The sequence below is a fragment of the Carcharhinus amblyrhynchos genome, chromosome 18 (genome assembly GCF_965287045.1).
Source record: "Carcharhinus amblyrhynchos chromosome 18, sCarAmb.v2.hapA, whole genome shotgun sequence".
Classification (NCBI taxonomy): Eukaryota; Metazoa; Chordata; class Chondrichthyes; order Carcharhiniformes; family Carcharhinidae; genus Carcharhinus; species Carcharhinus amblyrhynchos.
The window spans coordinates 3,614,650-3,629,750 of record NC_137341.1 but is presented as its reverse complement, the minus strand read 5'-3'; the positions used below and the strand labels follow the sequence as shown (position 1 = coordinate 3,629,750).

At 44.7% G+C, this 15,101-nt stretch overlaps 1 protein-coding gene across 4 annotated transcripts in view; it reads right to left on the bottom strand.

Moving 5' to 3' along the window:
- katnip (katanin interacting protein) overlaps nt 1-15,101 on the bottom strand; it is a 126,998-nt gene that overhangs the window by 45,200 nt on the left and 66,697 nt on the right. For all 4 annotated transcript variants that reach the window (XM_080206271.1, XM_080206275.1, XM_080206273.1 and 1 more), the window contains 2 exons: nt 13,198-14,275; nt 3,305-4,045 (listed from right to left, as the gene is read on the bottom strand). In XM_080206271.1, the coding sequence (XP_080062397.1) occupies nt 3,305-4,045; nt 13,198-14,275 (1,819 nt within the window). The remainder of the gene's footprint in view (nt 1-3,304; nt 4,046-13,197; nt 14,276-15,101) is intronic.

The following is a 15,101-nucleotide window of genomic DNA, read 5'->3' as shown; positions in this document are numbered from 1 at the left end:
CCCATGGCTGTTCTGTGTGTCTGGATGAAGAACTGGTTGTTCAAGGTGAAGACGTTGTGGTCCAGGATGAAGCGGATGAGTTGCAGAATTGCATCTGGAGATTGACAGTTGTCGGCATTGAGTCCTGAGGCAGTTGCAGCAATGCTGTTGTCTTGGGGGTGTACTGTGCCAAGACATCCATTATGACGAGCAGTGCTACACAAGAATCCCCCACGACGACAGCATTGCTGTCAGTACTCAACACCGACAAGAGCCAATCTCCAGATGCAATTCTGCAACTCATCTGCTTCATCCTGGACCGCGTCCTCTTCATCTTCAGAACCAGTTCTTCATCCAGACACACGGAACAGCCGTGGGGACCAAATTCGCACCTCAATATGCCAACATCTTTATACGAACAAGATCTCTCCACCGCACAGGACCTTCAACTGATGCTATACACCAGATACATCGATGACACTTTCTTCCTTTGGACTCATGGCGAACAATCATTGCAACAACTACATGATGACATCATTTGGTTCCGTGCCACCATCAGATTCACCACGGAGGTCTCTCCAGAATTTGTTGCATTCTTGGGCACGCGCATCTCCGTCAAGGACGGTCACCTCGGCACTTCACCTTACCGCAAGCCCACAGATAACCTCACGATGCTCCACTTCTCCAGAATCCACCCTAAACACATTGAAGAAGCCAACCCCTACAGACAAGTCCTCTGTATGCACATGATCTGCTCAGATGAGGAGGACTGCAACAGACACCGACAGGCGCCCTCATAAGATGGCCTCATAAGACCAGGATATGGCGTTCGACTCATCGATCGACAGTTCCGACGTGCCACAGCGAAAAACCGCACCGACCTCCTCAGAAAACAAACAACGGACACAGTGGACAAAGTACCCTCCGTTGTCCAATACTTCCCTGCAGCGGAGAAGCTACGACATCTTCTACGGAGCCTTCGACGTACCGGCGACGAAGACGAACATCTTGCTAAGGCCACCCCCGTGGCCCCACTTCTTGCCTTCAAACAACCGCACGTCCTCAAACAGACCATTGTCCGCAACAAACTACCCAGCCTTCAGGAGAACAGTGACCATGACATCAAACAACCCTGCCGCAGCAATCTCTGCAAGATGTGCTGGATCATTGACACGGATGCCATCATCTCGCGTGAGAACACAATCCACCAGTTAAATGGTGCATACTCTTGCGACTTGGCCAACATTGTTAACCTGATACGCTACAGGAAAGAATATCCTGAGCCATGTTACACTGGGGAGACCATACAGATGCTATGACAATGAATAAATGAACACCGCTCAACAATCACTCAGCACGAGTGTTCCCTTCTAGTCGAGGAACACTTCAGCAGTCACGGGCATTCAGCCTCTGATCTTCGGGTAAGCGTTCTCCAGGGCGGCCTTCATGTCACACAACGCAGAATTGCTGAGCGAGACTGATAGCCAAGTTCCACATGCATGAGGACGGCCTCAACTGGGATCTTGGGTTCACGTCATACTACCTGTAACCCCCACGACTTGCCTGGGCTTGCAAAATCTCACTTACCGTCCTGTATGGGGACAACTCATATCTCTTTAACCGGTGCTTAACCCTCTCTCCGCTCACATTGCCTGTACCTTTAAGACTTGATTACCTGTAAAGACTTGCATTCCAACCATTATCTTGTAAATTGAGTTTGTGTCTTTCTATCAACTGAAGAAGGAGCTTGAGGCTCTGAAAGCTAGTGCTGCCAAATAAACCTGTTGGACTTTAACCTGGTGTTGTGAGACGTCTTACTATACAAAGGGCCAACCCAGACAATTGTCTCCAGCCTCCAGGGAGGACTTCAATGCACAAGTTTCAGACTCAGCCATGTTGACAGGAATGCAGTAGAACACTTGAAAGGCAACTATTTTCCTATAGCATTCACTTTTAGAAAATTTTTCTAAGAAAAAGATCATTTAAGGAATAGTGGCACGATAGTTAATGCTGCTGCTTCACAGCTCCAGGGACCCAATTTCAATTCCAGCCTTGGGTGACTGTGTGGAGTTTGCACATGTTCCCCACGTCTGCGTGGGTTTCCTCCAGGTGCCTCAGTTTCCTCCCACAGTCCAAAAGGTGTGCACTGGCCATGGTACAGTGTGTGGCATTACAGGGATAGGACAGAATCTGTGCAGATTCTATGGGCCGAATGGCCTCTTCTGCACCGGAGGGATTCGATGATTCTACGATGAATTTGATGAAAAAGTCTGATAGAGTAGACAAAGAAAATGTTTTCGCTTCTGATGAAGGCCATAAATAAATGGCAGTCATCATCAAATCCAACAGGGAATTCAGGAGGAACCTCTTTTACCCAGAATGGTTAGAATGTGGAACTCTCCACCACAAAGAAAGTGAATAGATCTGTTTAAAGAAAAGTGAAGTAAATGCACAAGTAATAAATAAATTGAAAGTTATGCTGACAGCGTTACACGAGTAAGAGTGACTCACCCGATGAAGGAACAGTTGTCCGAAAGCTCCTGATTCCAGATAAACCTGTTGGACCTTAACCTGGTGTTGTGAGACTTCTTACTTTGCCCACTCCAGCCAGTCCAACGCTGGCATCTCCACAATCAGAGTTAGGTGAGTGAGGGTGAAAATAAACGTTGATATTTTAATGTTATGTGAGTGATGTAATTCATACTGACTCTATGGTGGCCAAATGCAAAGCTGCAACTTGATTGCATGACCTTTCGCTCAATACTGGATGGGATAAGGAAAGATTATTCAACGAGAAAGAGTGCAGAAAAGATTTACTACCATGCTTGATGATTTGAGTTAAAAGGAGAGGCTGGATAGACTGGGACTTTTTCCCCCGGAACAAAGGAGACTTAAGGGTGATCGTATATAGACCTATAAAATAATGAGGGACAAAGACAAGGTAGACAGTCAACATCTTTTCCCAAAGTCAAAAACTAGAGCACGTAAGTTTAAGTTAAAGGGGGGAGATACAAAAGGTCGAGAAGGGCAATTTTTTCACACAGAGGGGATCTGGAACAAGCTGCCAGAGGTAGTACTAGAGATGGGTACAATTTTGTCTTTTAAAAAGCATTTAAACAGTTATATGGGTCAGATGGGTACAGAGGGATATGGGCCAAATGAGGGCAATTGGGACTAGTTTAGTCGTTACCAAAAAAAGGGCCGCGTGGACAAGTTGGGCCGAAGGACCTGTTTCCGTGCTGTAACCCTCTACGACTGCTTATACCAGCTTCGTTCAAATACACTGCGGAGCATAATATAGAGCAACGAATCAAACGTTCTTTACCTCCGTTTAAGATTCCGGACGCCTTGGCGATTTCTCCTTTGAAGATCAACTTCCCGTTTAATGACATTTCAACATCTTTAATACCGCGGAAAGAATGTATTCTGGATTTGTTGTAATTCCAAATTCGAATCATGGCTAAGTGACAAGGATTTACAAAATCAATATAGATCAGATGGGACCTTCCTGGAGTGAAAGGTGCTAACCAGAGATGCATGTCGTCCTGTGTCCTGTTTACGCCGTCGATCAAATTCGAGACGACTCGGGGATCTTTACCGTAAGCAGGTAAAATGTTAATGTCTGCCGGATCTGCTCTTATCTGTGCTATTTGCACCGGTTCTCCACTTGAACTGAATATTTCAATCCCGTTAAGTCCGACGTAATGGCGATCGCCCCAGGTCGACGTGATGTTAATAACTAAATGACAGCCGCACGGCAAAACTGGGATTTCAAAATCGCTTCCGTCGTCGTCTCTTTCGAGGTCCGTTCTTGGTTCTTCCTTCTCCTCCTTGGTTTCGCGCATCGATTCGTCGTGCAAGCATTTCAATCCTGCCTCTCTCCCGATTCTTTGCTCCTGCAAAAACTCATCAAAAACGTCTCCCTCAAAATCCATGTTGGCAATACGACCTCGCTGTGACCTGTTGAACTTCAATAAAGAGTCCCAGGACTCCATCAGAGAGTCATCCTGCTCATTTTGCCACTTGGCTCTCATGGATCCTGTAGTCTTTGCAGGTTTCTGATCATCTGAAAAAAGCCCGTTTTAAAAGTTGAATCTCGACAAATTGTATACCGTGGATTTCAGTTACCGTCCGTTCTGCAACTCAAACAATGACCGTGACCAGTACAGAAGCAAAATACTGCAAATGTTGGAAATCTGAAACGCAACCAAAATATCGCTGGAAAACTCAGCAAATCTTGGCAGCATCTGTGGACAGAAAAAACAGAGCTAACGTTTCAGATTGATGTTAGAACCAGGAGTACTTGGGTATCAACAGTTTTTAAGTGAAGCAGGGAAAGTTGGTGTGATGATGAGGTGGAGGAGCAAGAAGAAAAGGGAAGGTATGTAACAGAGTGGAAGGCGGGAGAGATTTTGGAACAGTCAGATAATGTGGCACGTGGAGTTCAACATGGATAATTGAAGTACATCACATTTTGGCAAAAAGAATAAGGAGGTCACACGTTACTCTGAAAGTCTAAACGAGGCAGAAGAACAGAGAGTCCTCAGAGTGCAAATACATCAAATCGCAAACATTAAAAAAAAAAGCCAAACGAGGCTTTATTGCCAAGGGGATCGAAAAGAGGGGGAGCTCTGCTAAACCTGAATCAAACCTTGGGTTAGTTCACAGAGCGTATAGCTCTGGATTGTAACTTCCTTGGAATGGTAATCAGTGTTAGATTGATATTCGTTCCCATAGCTGTAGCAAATTTCTGCCACGTCTGTCTCACCCAGCCTTCTGATACCACGTGCAGACATTTGTGGGTGGGGATGCTGCGGTGGTAGACGGGTTGAACTGGTTGGGGGGCGGGGGGGGGGGGGGGGGGGGGGGAGGCGGGGGGCGGGGGCGGGGGGGGGGGTGGTATCCAGCCCTCTTGTTGGGAGGGGGTTACTCAGCTCAGGTCAGACGTGCAGGGTGGGAATGACAGTCAAGCCCGTGGAGTGGAGTTTAAGGAGTCCTGCCATGTAGAGAGAGTCACATGGAGGAGACCGAGATCCATGTTTTGTGTGTTTTTCTCATTACAGCTTCCTTTTGTCTTGTACCAATGCCGCTTTGTCATTTCATTACACAGGATTATATAGGATATACAGAGGAGAAACAGGCCATTCAGCCCAGCCAGTCTAAGCTCGCGGTTATGGCCCACTTGGGCCTCCTTCCAATTTTCCTCTTCTAAATTAATCACCCTAACTATCTGTTCCCTTCTCCCTCATATTTGTCACGTTTCCTCTTAAATGCGTCTAATTATTTGCTTCAACCACTCCCTATGGGAGCGAGTTCCCACTCTCTCAGTAAAGAAGTTTCTCCTGAATTCCTATTGGATTTCTGGATGACGATTGCTGGCCTCCAGTTCTCCAGAAGAGAAATCATTCTCTCTGTGTTCCCTCCAGCAAAACTTTCATTATTTTAAATCCCTCATTAGGTCATTCCTCAGCTGCCTTTTTCCAAGAGAAATGAGACGCAGCCAGTCAATGTTTTCCAGACATTTCTGGTAAGATCCTTGCAAATCTTCCCTACACCCTCTCCAGTGCCCCTTTATCCATTTTGTATGGGGCCATAGCTCCCAGCGTGGATTGTGTGTGTGTGTGTGTGTGTGTGTGTGTGTGTGTGCACGCGCGCGCGCATGTATGTGTGTGCAGGGGGATGGGGTGTGATGTGGTGTGGTGTATGTGGGAGGGTGTGTATGTTTGTGGGCGTGGGGGTGCGTGTATATGGATGTGTGTGGGGGTGTGCGTGTGTGTGTGGTGGGGGGGGGGGGGGGGGGGGGGGGGAGGCGCAGGGGGTGCAGTGTGGAGGGGGAGGAAAATATCCCAAAGATGCTGTGGGATGTTCCTTATGGAGCTTCACAGGAAGCATGTGCAGGGCAATCGCCCAGAAGCACAAACTTCCTCCAAGCCATTGCTCTGCATTGTGAACCATCAAAAATTGTGATTTGAATTGCAAACTTTGGATGGTTCTGCCAGGGTTACATTAAAAGCTAAAATACTAAGAATTCACACCTTGTCTAATTTCAAAAAACATGTTCTCCAGGAGGTGTAAGTGGGAACATTGCCAGAGTTGCCAGCCACTCTCAATCTCTTCAATCCTGCATACATGAGACTTGGCCTGTCCTCAAAACAGTTGAAAATTTGTTCTTTCATACAGACAAGGAGGAATACGCTGTTTGGCCCTGAGCCTACTCTGCCATTCAACAATATCATAGTTGGTCTGCAACCCACCTACTCCCGATAACCTATCACCCCTTGCTTAGCAAAAATCTATCCACCTCTGCCTTAATGATATTGAAAGACTTTGCTTCCACTGCCCTTTCAGAGAGTTCTCAAATCTCATGCCCCTCAGACAGAACAGAAGAACTAGGAGCAGGAGTAGGTCATCTGGCCCCTCCAGCCTGCTCTGCCATTCAATAACATTACGGTTGATCTTTTTGTGGACTCAGTCCCACTTACTCACCCACTCACCGTAACCCTTAATTCCTTCACTGTTCATAAAAATCTATCTATTCTTGCCTTAAAAATATTCAATGAGGTGGCCTCAACTGCTTCGCTGGGCACGGAATTCCACAGATCCACAACCCTTTGGGTGAAGGAGTTCCTCTTCAACTCAATCCTCTGTCTGCTCCCCCTTATTTTGAGGACATACTCCCTCGTTCTAATTTCACCTGACAGTGGAAACAACTACCCTGCTTCTATCTTATCTATTTCCTTCATAATCTTATATGTTCCTATAAGATCTCATTGTTCTGAATTCCAAAGAGTACAGCCCCAGTCTGCTCGGTCTCTCCTCATAAGCCGACCTTGGGTAGTGCAGTAGAAAGCTTTAGATTGGCTAGGAGGGAGTTGAAGAGGGAGTTAAGAAGGGCTAGAAGAGGACATGAGATGACTTTGGCTGATAGGATTAAGGAGAATCCTAAGGCGTTCTATAGGTATGTCAAGAATAGAAGGTTGGTCAGGGCAAGATTAGGGCCAGTTACAGACAGTAGGGGGAAGTTGTGTGTGGAACCGGAAGAGATTGGAGAGGCATTGAACCATTATTTCTCTTCGGTGTTCACGCAGGACGATATGAATGTAGCTGAGGAGGTCACTGGGGTGAAGGGGTGTAAAATAGAAAGTATTGTAGTTGATACAGAGGATGTGTTGGATATTCTAGAAGGGTTGAAAATAGATAAATCCCCTGGTCCAGACGGGATTTACCCTAGGATTCTATGGGAGGCAAGAGAGGTGATTGCAGAGCCACTGGCTCTGATCTTCAGGTCGTCGTTGGTCTCTGGTATAGTACCGGAAGATTGGAGGACAGCGAATGTTGTCCCATTGTTTAAGAAGGGGAGCAGAGACTTCCCTGGGAATTATAGACCAGTGAGTCTTACTTCTGTAGTGGGCAAGGTTTTAGAAAGAATTATTAGGGATAGGATTTATAGTTATTTGGAGAGTAATGAATTGATTAGAGATAGTCAGCATGGTTTTGTAGTGGGAAGGTCGTGCCTTACTAACCTTATTGAGTTCTTTGAGAAGGTGACCAAAGAGGTGGATAGGGGTAAGGCAGTAGATGGGGTATATATGGATTTTAGTAAGGCGTTTGATAAGGTTCACCATGGTATGCTTCTGCAGAAAATGCAGATGTATGGGATTGGTGGTAATTTAGGTACTTGGATCAGGAATTGGTTAGCAGATAGGAGACAGAGGGTGGTGGTTGATGGTAATTATTCATCATGGAGTTCGGTTACGAGTGGTGTGCCTCAGGGATCTGTTTTGGGGCCACTGCTGTTCGTAATCTTTATTAATGATCTGGATGAGGGTATAGTTGGGTGGATTAGTAAGTTTGCTGATGACACCAAAGTCGGAGGTGTGGTAGATTGTGAGGAAGGGTGTCGAAGTTTGCAGGGTGACTTGGACAGGTTGCAGAGCTGGGCCGCGAGGTGGCGGATGGAGTTTAATGCGGAGAAGTGTGAGGTAATCCATTTCGGTAGGAATAACAGATGTGTTGAGTATAGGGCTAACGGGAGGACTTTGAATAGAGTGGAGGAGCAGAGGGATCTAGGTGTATGTGTACATAGATCCCTGAAAGTTGGGAATCAAGTAGATAAGGTTGTTAAGAAGGCGTACGGTGTCTTGGCGTTTATTGGTAGGGGGATTGAATTTAGGAGTCGCAGCGTCATGTTGCAACTGTACACAACTCTGGTGCGGCCGCACTTGGAGTACTGTGTGCAGTTCTGGTCCCCACATTACAGGAAGGATGTGGAGGCTTTGGAGAGGGTGCAGAGGAGGTTTACCAGGATGTTGCCTGGTATGCAGGGGAGGTCCTATGAGGACAGACTGAGGGATTTGGGGTTGTTTTCACTGGAAAGAAGGCGGCTAAGAGGGGATCTTATAGAAACATATAAGATGATTAGAGGTTTAGATAGGGTGGATGGTGATAGCCTGTTTCCTCGGATGGAGAAATCTAGCACGAGGGGGCATGGCTTTAAATTAAGGGGGGGTAGTTATAGGACGGATGTCAGGGGCAGGTTCTTTACCCAGAGGGTGGTGAGGGACTGGAATGCCCTGCCTGCTGCAGTTGTAAATGCGCCTAGTTTGGGGGCGTTTAAGAGATCGGTGGATAGGTTTATGGACGAAAAGGGAGTGGTTTAGATTAGTGGGTCAATGTTTTTTTTTAAAAATAAGACTGGTCGGCGCAACATTGTGGGCCGAAGGGCCTGTTCCGCGCTGTAATGTTCTATGTTCTATGTTCAATGTTCTCAATTCCGGAATCAACCCAGTGAATCTCCTCTGCACCCCCTCCAGTGCCAGTATATCTTTTCTCATGTCAGGAGACCAAAACTGAATACAATACTCCAGGTGTGGCCTCACCAGCACCTTGTACAGCTGCAACATAACCTCGCCGTTTTTAAACTCTATCCCTCTCGCGATGAAGGACAAAATTCCATTTGCCTTAATTACCTGCTGCTCCTGCAAACCAACTTTTTGAGATTCCTGCACAAGGACACCCAGGTCCCTCTGCACAGCAGCATGCTGCAATTTTTTTACCATTTAAGTAAGAGTCCATTTTGCTGTTATCCCTACAAAATGGATGACCTCACATTTACCAACACTGTGCTCCATCTGCCAGACCCTTGCCCACTCACTTAAACTATCTATATCCCTTTGCATTTTACCTCATCTCCATTTTAAATAGGTAGTTTTGGAAACAATGACCCCTCGTTCTAGATTCTTCAACAAGTGGAAACACACTCTCCACATCTACCATGTCAGGGCCCTCAGGGTTTTATATATTTCAATCAAGACGTTTCTTATTCTTCTAAACTCCAGCAGATACAAACCCGCTCTTCTAGTCTTTCCTTGAGACGAGACAACCCACCCGTTCCAGGTATTAGTCCGGTAAACTTTCTCTCAACTTCCAACACGTTTCCGTCCTTCCGTAAATACTGTGATCGATACACAGTACTCCAGATGTGTCTCACTCGTGCTCTGTCTAACTGAAGCATAACCTCCCCACTTTTGTATTCCGTTCCTTTTGCAATAAATAATATCAACCTATTAGCTTTCCTATATAATTGCTTGCTGCATCTGCATTCTAGCCTTTTGTGATTCATGCGCTAAGATATCCAGGTCCCTCTGCATCTCAGAGCTCATGAGATGTGGGTGTCACTAACACGGACAACATTTGTTGCCCATCCCCAATTGCTCTGAAACAGAATGGTTTGCTAGGCCATTTCAGAGGGCATTTAAGAGTCAACTACATTGCTGTGGACCTAGAATCACATATAGGCCAAACCAGTAATGATGGGAGATTTGCTTCCCTAGAGGACGTCAGTGAACCAGATGGATTTTTATAACAATTGACAATGATTTCATGGTCACTATTGAGGTTAGCCTTCAATTCCAGATTTTGTCAATTGAATTTAGATTCCACCAGCTGTCGTAGTGGGATTTGAACCACGTCATCCAGATCGTTAGCCTGGGCCTCTGGATTAGTAATCCAGTGGTATTACAGCACCATCTTTCCGAAAACAAAACTCATATTGACGTGCAACCTCGTCGGCCAAATCTGCCACCTGCCACGTCTGCTGAAGGAGACGCTCTGGAATTTGATGAGTATACCTTGGCAACCACCTCTCTCAAAAAGTCACCATTAATGAGCAAATCCAACACTGTGCAAGCTGTTGCAGCTCTATAAACAGCAGCGATGAGCGTTTGACAACAAAGACCTCCGCAGTTCAACAACATCCTAGTGGACTGAGTAGCTCTTGTCACCACACTGCTGTATTACAGTGAGACCCTGGACTGTGTATCAGGAACACACAACAGTGCTCGAGAAACTCCACCCACAATGTCTCCACCACATCTTCCAGATTCAACTGGAGGGCAGTCAAATGAAGGCTAGTGTCCTTCATGAAAACAGCTCCACGAGTGACCAGACAAAGCTCCTGCAGAATCAACTTCGATTAACTGGCAGTGTGTCCAGGTGGCCAAACAGTATTTCCCCCACTAGGTTGTTTCCTCAGTGGGTCAATTTTCCAGCAGAGACAAAAGAAAACTTCAATGACACTCCAAAGTTCTACTCGAAGTGAAAAAAGACATAGAAAATAGGAACGGGAGAATGCCAAAGTTCCGCCATTCATTATGATCATGGCTGATCTTCTGATTCAGGCTGATCCTACCTTCCCCCAATAACCTTTATTCTTTTTGCCTCAAGTGCTAATTGCTTCTTGAAAACAGGATGTTTTGGCCTCAATTACTTTCTGTGGTAGCGGATTTCACACGCTGACCACTTTGATTGAAGAAATTGCTCCTCATCTCTATCCTAAATGATCCACCCGGTACCGTCAGACTGCGACCCCTGGCTCTGGACACCCCCTTCCAACGGAAACATCCTTCCTGCATCGATCATGTCTAGCCCTGTTAGAATTTGGTAGGTTTCTATGAGACCTGTACTGATATCTGGATCAAGAACTGCAGCATTAACATTAATGAATCGGAGAAACTTGCTACTTATCCTTCAGAACGGCAACAACTTGTTCATCAAGGCAGAGTGGTGGCAGGAAAGGAAAGAAACAAATGCAAACCCTGCACACTGGCTGCCACTACCTAATAGGAAGTCCTGCCCCACGTGTACAAAGATCTGTGGGTCGAGAATCAACCTGTTCGGTCACAGGAAGACCCAAAAGGGAAATCCCCACCTCGAGCAGGTATCATTCCATCGAGGGACATCCGATGGCGATAAAGAGATAGTTCAACCAGTTCTTGTCTGGTCATGTTTTGCTAAGAAAAAACTTCCGATCCTTCTCTTCATTCGACTGTAATAATTTGAAATTGGGGATCTATTGATATGGATTCCCAAAGCATAGCATATTGTTTTCCTCCATTCACTACATTCATTTGAAATCTCTATTTTACTCCCCTTAGCCTACCGTGTCTCAATGTCTTGTCGTAACTATTGCTTCCCATTTCCTTTTGGTGTACAGTTTCTATGCCCTTCCCATAACGGGGCACTGAAAACTACACACCATAACCCAAGGCTTTGCACCAATTGATACTTGTTTCTTTACATTGCTATTTATCAATCCCAAAATGTTATTGCCCAATTTAGTGAATTTGTCTACCGACAAATACTTTGAGAATTCTGCATCTGACCGTCGAGATTTCTCTGGAAGGCTACGCCGTTCAATGTCTTTCCTTGTATACTTTCACTGCTTATTTATTTGCCAATTAGTTATCTTCATACTTGTCTACATCAAACTGCACTGGACCTTACTCCGCTCACTCTGTTAACATCTACTGTTGTCATTTGCAAAATTCAAGCTTGCATTTCTAATTGTCTAAATCACCCATATATGCAGAGAACCCACTGCACGACAGCACTCCCAAACCTCTGGCTATCAATCAACTTTCTGTACGTGCTGTTACATTTCCTCAATACACCTGAATTTTTCAAAAAATTAACGTAGAGACAAAGGAGCAGGAGGCCATTCGGCCCTACGAGCCTGCTCCGCCATCGATCCCACTTCCCCTTGCATTTGCCCACTTTCACTTTAACTTGTCCAAATCATACTGAAGCATCTCAGCATTCAGGGGACATCTTGTGGAATGTCATCAGAAACTTAAGTGGACTGCATTCTATCTATTTATCAAATTGGCCATTCAAAAAAAATTCAAAAACATGCCAAACTTAACACATTCATATAGAATTCTACCATCAATCTGAAGGCTGAATTTGAACATTTATGAGAATTCATGAGAATGAGGTAAATGGTGAAGAGCTGAGGAACTGAAACAGAATCGAGGTAGGAGGAGAGAATAATTTAGACACTGCAAACTCACAATGTGTTATTCAACACAAAATAAAAGGATTATAACATTAACCACGCTACTTTGAGCTAAAGGTATACAGCACAATCTAGCAACTGTAAAAAATGCATTGTTAGCAGAATTAATGTTTTACCCAGTGTATATAAAAAAGCTATCAACATCATGTCCTATTACTTGAGTTTCTAATGGTTTAAGTGATGCACCAGGCTACACAGTCATGTAAATTCAAAAGATATTGTCGTGAGACTTAAATACACAGCTTGGTATGGGCTCCTGCTCTGCCCAAGACTGCAAGAAACTACAAAGGGTCTTGAATGTAGCCCTATCCATCACGCAAACCAGCCTCCCATCCAATGACTCTGTCTACACTTCCCGCTGCCGTGGAAAAGCAGCCAGCGGAACTAAGGACCTCGCGCATCTCGAACATACTCTCTTCCACCTTCTTCTGTTGGGCAAAGATACAGAAGTCTGAGATTACGTACCAACCGACTCAAGATCAGCTTCTTCCCTGCTGCCGTTAGACTTTTAAATGGACCTACCTTGCACTAAGTTGATCTTTCTCTACACCGTAACTACGACTGTAACACTACGTTCTGCGCTCTCTCCTTTCCTTCTCTATGAATGGTACGCTTTGTATAGCGCACAAGGAACAATACTTGTCACTGTATACTAACACATGTGACAATAATAAAACAAACCCAGGTATTTGGCAACATAAAATACAAAGAACCTTGTTCCATTCTGTTGAGTAACTGAAAATAAAACAGCCTACATCCACTTTATACTCTAACTCATTAAACTGCAATATAGTAATGGCTGTTAAATGATTTTTAAGTAAAATTTTAAAACATTGGAATGACGCATGATAAATTCACTGTACCTATTTTAAGCTGTCCTTCAGTGTCATTAATATTAAACAGTTCTTTACTTCTTGGGCTCTTCATAGAGCTTCTCCTTCCACTGACAGGATAGTCAGTTCTTGGACTCTCTGCTTCCAGTGATGAGGGCACAAAATAGTTACTTTCTTTGAAATTGTCCAGAAGGTCGAAATACATTTTGTCAGCAAGTGTTTTGCCCTTTTCGTGAGGGCTGGCAAACTTCTCCCTGTTGCAGTTTAAGATCTTGTCACTTGAATCGACGTGACTTCTGGTAGGATCGGAGCCGTCAGGCCAATTACAATTCGCCTCATTCGTGAGAGCTGAATTGTCAAGTTTTAAATCTACGAATGTCTCATCACTGAGCCACGGAGGCTTCTTCCATTTAGTTTGCCTGGATTTTTCTTTCTCCGGTGATTTTAACCACAAAGGTAATTTTGAAGCTGACGACGTCTCGGTTATTTTCTTTCCGGTTAATTTTTCCAATTGGTCTTTCAAGACTAGTTCTTCATCAGAATCAATCTCTTCACCTCCCTGACTGGTTTCTGACACATTTATCCGCAAGAGTGACTCCTCAAGTGAGACTGGGACTGTTGACGTTATGTCTTCCTCCAAGGCAGAAATTCTATTCTTTGCTGAGTCAATTGAGCGCATTGATGTATTTTTCTTATCCTCTAAATTTGAATTTAAAAAGAACGAAAGATTTGCTTGCTGTGACGGCTCAATGCCAGGGTTTTTTTCCGTGCTCTCAATTTCATTAGCTTGTTCTTCCATCTCACTCCCACTGGAAATATCAAATATGTGTCTCTTGTTATCCAATTTGGAATTTAGAAAGAATGAGGAAGTTGCTTGTTCTGGAGGCTCGATGCTGGGACCTCTTTCTGAGCTTTTAATTTCTTCAGTTTGCTCTTCCATGTCACTCCCACTCGAAGTGTCTAACGCACCTCCTCTTTTGCCGAGTCTCAGGTCAACGGTTGTACTGTAATCGAACACTTGGTTCCCGCAGCCCTTTTCAAGCTCTTCTTCATATACAAGATCACTATCCACATAAATCTTTACATCCTTTGCCCCAACATCGAGCTCCTAAAGAAAGAATTGATAGACGAAAAGCAATTTTTGCCATAACGATAGAAACATAGAATCCCTACAGTGTAGAAGGAGGCCGTTTGGCCCATCGAGTCTGCACCGAGCACAAACCTACCCAGGCTCTATCCCTAGAATCCCTATTTACACTTACTAGTCCTCGTGGTAGTAAGGGGCAAGGTAGCATGGCCAATCAACTTAACCTGCACATCTTCGGACTGCAGGAGGAAATCTAGGCAGACAGCATTCTGTGGCTGGAATCGAACTCAGGTCCCTGGCACCGTGAGGCAGCAGTACTAACCACTTTGCTGCCCCTCTATCGTAAGTGCATTAAAATATATCACGTACCTCGAGTTCTACTTCCACTTGTTGCTTCCAGAGACGAATAGAAAATTCAACTAGAAAAATGGCCATTTGACTCCGTTTCTTTTCGTGTTTATCCTCCACTCAAGCGAATAGTTCTTATCACATTCGCCCAACTTATTGCATATCTCCTTGCCCTCTACACACTTGTCCAAACTAACACTAGCAGATGATAGATTCTATCAGAACCACTAACCTTGGAAACTGATCCCATGTCGTAAGGATTGTGTGTAAAAAATGTTCTCGCACTGCTCTGAATCTTACATTTAACCGAGGTCCCTCAATCTTGACTGGAAACTGCTTCAATCCAGTTGCTGCTTCCCTTCATAAATTTAAACACCGTCATATTGTCCTACGTTAATTTTATGGCACATCATATTCATCACACTGGTGGCTATACGAGCATTTTATGAAGTTTCTCTATTCAAGTTTTCTAAAATTCACTGCAAATTTACAAGGAAGT